At 37.3% G+C, this 8,425-nt stretch overlaps 2 protein-coding genes across 2 annotated transcripts; one reads left to right on the forward strand and one right to left on the reverse strand.

The window, feature by feature from the left end:
- Positions 1–295: 295 nt before the first annotated feature.
- On the forward strand, positions 296–2,280 carry LOC106665132 (cuticle protein 2-like). Its single transcript, XM_014391348.2, has 2 exons — positions 296–396; positions 1,292–2,280. The coding sequence occupies exons 1-2, from the start codon at positions 388–390 to the stop codon at positions 2,054–2,056; spliced, it is 774 nt and encodes a 257-aa protein (XP_014246834.1). The 5' UTR covers positions 296–387; the 3' UTR covers positions 2,057–2,280.
- A 4,878-nt stretch (positions 2,281–7,158) lies between these two features.
- LOC106664983 (pupal cuticle protein Edg-78E) lies at positions 7,159–8,090 on the reverse strand. Its single transcript, XM_014391095.2, has 2 exons — positions 7,986–8,090; positions 7,159–7,883 (listed from the first exon to the last, which is right to left on the reverse strand). Exons 1-2 carry the CDS (start codon positions 7,995–7,997, stop codon positions 7,230–7,232), a joined length of 666 nt encoding a protein of 221 aa, XP_014246581.1. The 5' UTR covers positions 7,998–8,090; the 3' UTR covers positions 7,159–7,229.
- Positions 8,091–8,425: the final 335 nt, after the last annotated feature.

The raw sequence follows: 8,425 nt of genomic DNA on the forward strand, positions 1-8,425 counted from the left end.
TTTTTTGAACATCCCCCCCCAACTGAAGATGTGAGAAGCCGGAACGCGTCTTACAGACCGAAATCGCGAGGAAAGGCAGACAAGTTTCGTTATGAAAATTGCGTGCTAATCAGTTTATGAATTAAATATTTGCTTTGATAATAAATCGATTTCCTGGAGGCAAAAAATGGAACCGGAAATAAATCGAAAATTTTCGAAAAAGTACCGGCTGAGGGGCAGGCGTGGCAGAGGGAACAATAGCAAACCCGCCCGGTTGGCATTGGTTCTGTACCCCTACTACCATTTGTGTGCAAGACCATAATCCCTCCTCGGCGGGCTATAAATATCCACGGGGCCGTCTTTTCAACCCATTTCCGAGTTGCACTTCAAGTGAGAGCTCCAGCGAACATGAAATCCGTAAGTATGATTAAAAAGCTGGGGTGTAGTGACGCGTTTATGGACGGATTGACCTGGGAGATTGATTTAATCGTGTAATATAGCTAGTTTGATTTTATGGGCAAAACGTGATTCGAATCGGACGTAAAAGTGGATAACGGGCACCGGTTTTGATTTCTTGTATTCGCCCTTGAACCAAACTGAGTAACTTTTTTCCGGTTCGCCTAGTCTAAGGCGTCTTTAGCTCAGTTCTGCAACCAACGATAAATTAGCAATAGAATATCACAGCTTTTCTGGTGATTTGAACGCTCCAAGAACGAAGTTTTAATCGAACAAAAATTTTGCCTTAAAAATGGATCTACAGTATTTTGTGATTTTGCATTGTGTATTTTAACGTTTAGCAATCCGCTTCAACATTGTTTCTTTTAGAAAGGAGTACTTTACAGTAAGGTTGAAGGATAACATATTGCATTCTTCTTATGGGAAAAATTTAACTTCTGTGCGCTCTTCACAAATCATAATTGAACTAAAAAATTACAACAGTGTTAAATTATCTATGCCTGTGTGCTATTTATATTATGTGTGGTGTTGCATTGTATATGTAACTAAAGAAAATGAGTCAAGTTCCTCAGAATATTTCAAATAAACCCTTGACAAAATGATCCAATAAATGATTGTTAATGATTATTTTTGATGTATCGATCGAAACACTTTTGACTTGGTACACAGCGGGAATTGGCGTTCAAAAAGTGAAAAACAAAAATCGACTTGTAGATCTTGCGTTAAGCACAATTTTGTCGTTCAAGTGTTTTTTCTTTTTAAAAAAGCAAAAATTTTCCCAGTTTTTCAAAGCGTTTTCTTGCTTGACATTTTAAAATTATTCGATATGTATGATGATTATTTTATTTTCAATTAGGTATACGTCTTTTGTGGACTTTTGGGCCTCTGTTTGGCCCGAGTGCCGTTGAGTAGCAGCGATAACGATGATGGCTCTTACAACCCTGCCAAATACGAAGATCCTTACAAGCACACCGAGGTTGAAGACTACTCAGGCGAACCCCAACAACAATTGCATCAGCAACAGTATCAACAACCGCAACAGTTCCAACAACCGCAAGAGTACCAACCCCAGGATTACTACCAGGCTCAACAACAATCCTTCTTCCGCCCCACGCCACCCCAGTACCGCAGCCAGCAACCCGAACAGTACGTCACCGACCCAAAGAACGCCGCCATCCTTACCGAACAGAGGTATTTGAACGGTGACGGAAAATTCGGAGCGTCCTACACCCAAGACGACGGAGTCCAGTTCAAGGAAGAAGCTTCCCCCGATGGAACCAGGAGGGGATCTTACAGCTACGTCGACCCCTCCGGACAGAGGAGGACAGTCACGTACACCGCTGGCAAAGACGGCTTCCAGGCCTCTGGAGATCATCTTCCCGTCGGACCTGCCCCGCAACCCCAAGCCGCGCCACCACAGGCCGCGTACGCTCCCCAGGGCACACCGCAGCCCGCATACGTACCACAAGCCGGCCCTGCGTACCGTCCCCAACCTCAAGCTTACCAACAACCCGCCTATGCACCTCCCCAGTCCCAATATCAGCCCCAAGCGTACCAACAGGCTCACCCAAACAGCTTGCCCAACGGAAACGGCCAATATTCCTTCGACGCTAGGTACTGATCTCGTTAATTTAGGTTAGGTATTTAGTTTACAATTTCGAAGAATTAAAGGCAGATCGACAGCCTTCGGTAAACCCTCTCCGGGGTCAAATAAATTATTTTTTTCGTCCATTGACTTTTCCTTTGTTTTATACGTGATTATGATGATGATACAATGATACAAAACTGTGTACTTATGTTAATACAAACATCTATTTAAATTCAAATAGATTTTTTTTAAAAATATTGTTTACTTCGTTATTTCCATTTCCTTTCCAATTCCTAAAAAAATCAAGGTTTTTAGTATATATTGATTATTTCTGCTGGCATTAAAACATTAAAATATTTTATGTGTAAAAAATCTTCACGTATACATGTGTTAGTTATGCTCTAATATTAAAACAATTATATCAATTCAGTATTCTTATATATCATTAAATATATAAAATTATATTTATACCATTAAAAATCAAAAATTATATTCAATTTATTTATTTGTTGCAGATACTCTTCCCGTTTCAAGTTTCAATAATAATTATTAACCATATAAAATATTTGAATTAAATTCAAAAATCAAAACTCATTCCAATGAATGGGTGAATTTTTAGAAAGGGAATTTTTCTCAAATACAAACATACCAATAAACTAATCACCAAAACATGTAAATATATTTTTAATTGTTGTCCCACGGTTTCGTGAAATAGGATCTGCAGGAAAAAGAAAGTTTTGAAAATCAAATACGCTGCATCATTATTAGTTATTATTAATAACGGTTATTAGTAAATGTTACCCTTCACGAAAAGGTTCAATAAAATAAGCAAATAAGGGGGATTTTTTACATTAATTATAATTTTTATATATAATCAATTAAAGATTTATAATCTGCGATGTCGATTTTTTTTCGCCTACCGAGTGATTTGAGCGATCCTTCAAAAATCCTGACCTTGCATTTTATTTTAAAGAATAATACGACTGCTGATATTTGGGGAAAAATTATTCAGCACTGTTCAACAATCAAGGAATAATCCATACAAACTCAGGAAACAAAGGGAAATTCGGTATAATTAAACCTCAAACATCAACAAAAAATGGACAAATGCGTAAACTTATCATTTCATTATAAATGCCATAATTTTATTAAAATATATCAAGCAACAACAGGTAATGCAGATTTTTTCTCAGTCCGATCATATTACGTAAACCAATTCTGAAGCAAAATATCGAGAATAAATCAATTTTTTAATTATATGTTTTATTACGTACACAAATTGAAAGATATAAAATGTTTATGAAGATAGATACGGAGATAAAGGTGTTTATATATATATATATATTTTTTTTTTTTTAAAGCAAAAAGTAATAAAAATAGCACAAAATACATTAAGGCATGGACATCGCCCGTCAGCCTGGTAAGTGTTTACGAACTTGAGGTATTATTTATTTATTGCTCACAAAATCATGATTATGCAACTTACCAAATTAAAAATACAATTAGGGTCTTTTATTCACCATCGGTCCTTAATACACTCCACAAAATATTATTCACAAATTTGGTACATCACGCACTACAAAAATAACATTATATTATACAAAAGGTTAACAATCAATAAAATCATCAGGAAAGTGATTAATTTTAAACAAATTGCATAAGAAAAATCTGATAAATGTTACACTTTGTCGTTACCTTGCAACAGGATAAAACATAAGATGTATACGAACTGGAAAAAAAAATTAATAATAAAACTATAATCACAGGCAATATTCATCTGTCTAACCAGCCACACGTAAGCCAGGGATCAAAATTCGTTTCAACAGTCTGTACAATTAATTGGTAAGTTTGCAAATTAACAAATAAAAAAATGCGAAGGAAGACGTCTGGGCCTCTATTAGTACGAACATACATAAATGCATATCCATATAACTATGTAAAGTACAAGCAGTATATAAGAAACATCGATTTCAAGAAGTGCCTTCTTGTTCACTCAGTAAATTTTCTAAGACAAAATATTAAACATTTTTTCTATATAAGATCTCTTTACAATTGTATGTACGTATAAAGAATACACTACATAATATACACAGGGTGCCAAAATACTATGTCAAAAAGAAATTTTGGTTTGCAAATTGTATTTGTTTTATACTATTTATGTCCACTGGAATCTCTAGGGCTGTTTTAATTAAACAATAAAATTAATGAAAATTATAAGACCGTAATAAACTTGGAGAAAAAACACGTCGTGTGGCAGAGGCTTGCTCTTAACTAGATCCTCATAATATTTACGACCAACGAAGGATGAATTTATAAAAGAAATATTAACTAACTCTAACACAAATGAAGTCAAAAATTTCGTAAAGCATAAGTAAATAAAGTTAATCCATTTTTAGACGTTTATTTCTATAAGGTATCCAAATTTATATTAATTACCTAAATCATTGTATGCTTTTTTTTGGACAGGGGCACAGCTTTGTCATTTTAGCCCCAAGCGCGTGCGAAATATTGCAACACACATTCAACATGCATTCACACAAATAAATACATTCACACCTATCTATTTGATGGAAGGAGTACTCAATATTCCTCCATCAACCTGCACAATAACAAACTAATCTAATTGGGGTCGATAGGGTACTTTTATAAATATTCCGCCATCGAACCAAGTCATGTACACAGCTCGAGGGGCGTTGGGGTTGTTATTCCACCATCAGCCCCTCCCCATTCATTCTAATAATTACACTCATTCATACAAAACACAGAAACAGAAAACACATATTTTGAAGACTATATACAATAAAAAATTCCCGATTACTCAAAAGGCGGAACAGGGGACCCTGAAACTCGCTACCGTGTCTGAGAACCATTCTTAAATCCGGTGGCCTACACGCTCTCTGTATGGAGCCAAGGCATGACACGCCTCTAGTATGTGAGACACATCGAGCAACCTTTTTCCGCATAAGAGGCACCAGCGCGGGCTTTGGCCCAAGAGCAGGTGCCCGTGTGTCAACCGCGTATGGCCAATCCTCAGTCGGGTGAGGACGATTTTTTTTTAATTACAAAAACCTGTTAATAAGGCACACTAGTAAGTTGATATCCTGTGGCACCTTGAATATTCATAAAATCTCACATCAGTATGTTCACAAAAAATGGATTAGTGGAATTCATATGTTTCTCTTCATTAAGCCCCGACCTTCCTTCAGATTACCTCTTTGATCGAAGAGTCACAATTTTGGGAGTTTAAATCATTACAATTTTATTACTTTTACTATTTCTTATTGACTACAGTATAAAGCCATATTTTTATTTTTTTATATGTCAATTTTGGTTTCTTATTTGTAAATATGTACGTGAAAAGAAGTGATAAAATAACGTAGTGGTAAATTTAATTTTCTTTAATCATAGTTTTTAGGGTAAGTGGAGTATTATTTAACAATTAAAAATGGAGATGAAAAGATATGTTGTGGGTGGGAATCGAACTCACGGTATTCGAATTCGGTCTTCTTTTCCGACGGCGTCACATCTTTGCATTCCAACTTTAATTTTCCCTTGGATTGTACAAAATTCAATATTGATGTAATTTGGTTCTGTACACATAGATATATATTACAAACTAGGAGACAGACAAAAGGAAATTGTGTTCCATTTTGGCGGTAATGATTTGATGATGTGGTCTTTCTTTATTTTATGCTGAACTGATTGCCACTTGATCACCTTGCTGGGTCCGTCTACAGTCGCGGATTTATTTTACTCGAAACTAAATGTTACACTTTCGGCTTCACGCCACGTTCTACGAGGAACTTAAAACGACAATTTCACTATTACTGCCACGGCAGTAAATCGATTGGTTGAGTTAACAAGACGTGACAGGACATTTTTTTGAAATAGAAAAAAAGTAACCGAATGAAAAGCGAACTCATAAATACGTAGATGTTCGTGTGTGCGAGTGACCGCGAGTCGGCGGCCCGTTACACGCTTGAAGATCGTGATCCAACATCCTCTCCCTTTCTTGTTGGCTATCCTTTTGGTCATTTGCGCAACCTTGGCGTGGATAACGTCCTGCCTTGCACACTTTTCCCCTCTCCGAACAATCTTTGCATGCTGTTACATTAAAGTCTCGGTCAGTGTGTTTTCTTTCGAAACATCTTTCCTTTTTTTGCTGTTGTTCTAAATTCCTGGTTTGCATAATTAACATTCCTTTTCCCGTTATAGTTTATAGTTCGTTGATTTTTCTCAAAATTGGAATTTGTATCACTATTAAAATAAAAATATTAAACATATTCCAAAACACTAAGATGACAGATGACTTTTGTCCTTGAAGACCTTAATAATGATCATGAGGTTTGTAAACCTTTCTCGTTCTTGATAAATTTGGAATATTTCATAAGGAAAGAAGTAAAAGAAGAAAGGAAAAATTCTAAAAGAATTGAGACTACATCTACAATAATTATCCATCTTGACTTGAATATTTGATTGAGTAATCTGTCTTTTCGCCATTGACTTATTTTCCACTATTTCTCTAACCGTTAGGAAGGTACGTTTATAAAAAAATAAAAAATCTTATTAAAATAATAAATAAAATAATTAACAAGAATAAAAGAGTACCGGTTAAAGAAAAATGTTCGGTCTCGAGACAGGGAGAGAGCGGCGTGGCGGTGTTCGGAAGGTGGAAGACACCAGGAGTCACCTTCCTTAAGGTCAGGATCGGGTGCAAGGACGAAGCGCGGCCGGCCCAGAAAAGTGTGAAGTTGGGCGCGGCTTCCTAACGGCTCCCAAGGACCCTTTCTCACTCTTGTTCTTACCAAGGACGAAGCATAAAACTAATTCCTAACGTCACCATTAAAAAGGACCTGTTTTACCAGATCCTGTTCTGTCTCACTCCTTAGTGTCTCTGTTTTATTGGTTTATTTATTTCAGGTACTTAATTATGCGTTTTTTCATATATATATATATATATATATATATATATATATATATATATATATATAAAATAAATAGTTGTATTATGATGCTGATTTAATCAAAGGCATACATATATATTTCGAAAGAACTTACGTTGTTTACCTTATCAAATCACGTTTTTGTAGCATTTGTAGCAAAGGAATGAGGATTGTTTATAAAATGAACTAGTATTAAGTACAAACTTAACAATTATATTTTATGACTAAAAGTTTTGCATATAAATATTAACATTTAATACAGTTTAAGCTTTGTTGAAGGTGTAGCTGAAGCCATCGGGTGATCTGTTCAGGCTGAGTTTTCCTGGAGGAAAAAACCTGTGAGGGGCGGGGGTGGTGGTGTACCTGGGGACTTGGGGCTGGTATTGCGGTTGAGGTTGATACTGTGGCTGAGGTTGAGGTCTAGGCTGGTACTGTGGTTGGGGCTGGGGTCTTGGCTGGTACTGGGGTTGGGGTTGGGGTCTTGGCTGGTATTGTGGTTGCGGTTGGTACTGGGGCTGGGCTCTGTATTCTTGGACAGGTGCAGGATATTGCTGGGGTTGAGTCCTGTACTGTTGTTGTGGAGGAGGGTTGTACTGGGGGAGAGGAGTGTATCCCGGGGTCGGGGGCTGAGGGTTGGGCCCGACAGGGAGATGGTCTCCTGAAGCTTGGAATCCGTTCTTTCCCGCGGTGTAAGAGACCGTCCTCCTTTGGCCGGACGGATCGACGTAGCTGTAAGTTCCCCTCCTGGTGCCATCGGGGTCGGATTCTTCTTTGAATTCTACTCCGTCTTCCTGAGTGTAAGCTGCGCCGAATTTTCCATCGCCGTTGAGGTATCTCGATTCTGTGAGAATGGCGGCATTCCTGGGATCGTCGCGGTATTGTGCCGCTACGTAGGCTGCTAGAGCTAATATAAAAACCTAAAAAGATAAACAGTGTAAATAACCTGCAATAACTATTCAACACAAGGTCATCTCTTAACAAAATACTTTAAAAAATTCATAATCAACGAAAGTACTTACAGTCCTAATCATATCGGCTTGATTCGAAACAGAGCAACTGAGACCAGGTTATGGGGGAACCTTTCACTTATATACTACTTCTCCTTTCCTGTTCATTTCAAGGACCTTCTTCGCAAACTAGGAAGGGGGTGCTCGCAGCTTCCACAATCACCGGCTGACACGCCCTGATGAAAACCGACATCTTCCGTCGTATTTTTCCTGTCCAATCAGCAATCCTTAAACTAATGTATTTACTTAGAAATAAAACGATTTTCCGTGCCAAAAAATAATAACCCTAGGTTAACATTGTAATAATAAAATTAATAAAAAGACGCATCTTTTCGGTGTTCAACCTTCCCGATAGTCAAGAGTGCTGATGTTGCTTCCTTCTCCCAGATCCCCCTCTACTGTAATTACAACTACAGACTTGACATGTACCACGAAGCGTAGGACAAACTACT

Source organism: Cimex lectularius, unplaced genomic scaffold (assembly GCF_000648675.2).
Source record: "Cimex lectularius strain Harlan isolate CLEC.00 unplaced genomic scaffold, Clec_2.1 scaffold32, whole genome shotgun sequence".
Classification (NCBI taxonomy): Eukaryota; Metazoa; Arthropoda; class Insecta; order Hemiptera; family Cimicidae; genus Cimex; species Cimex lectularius.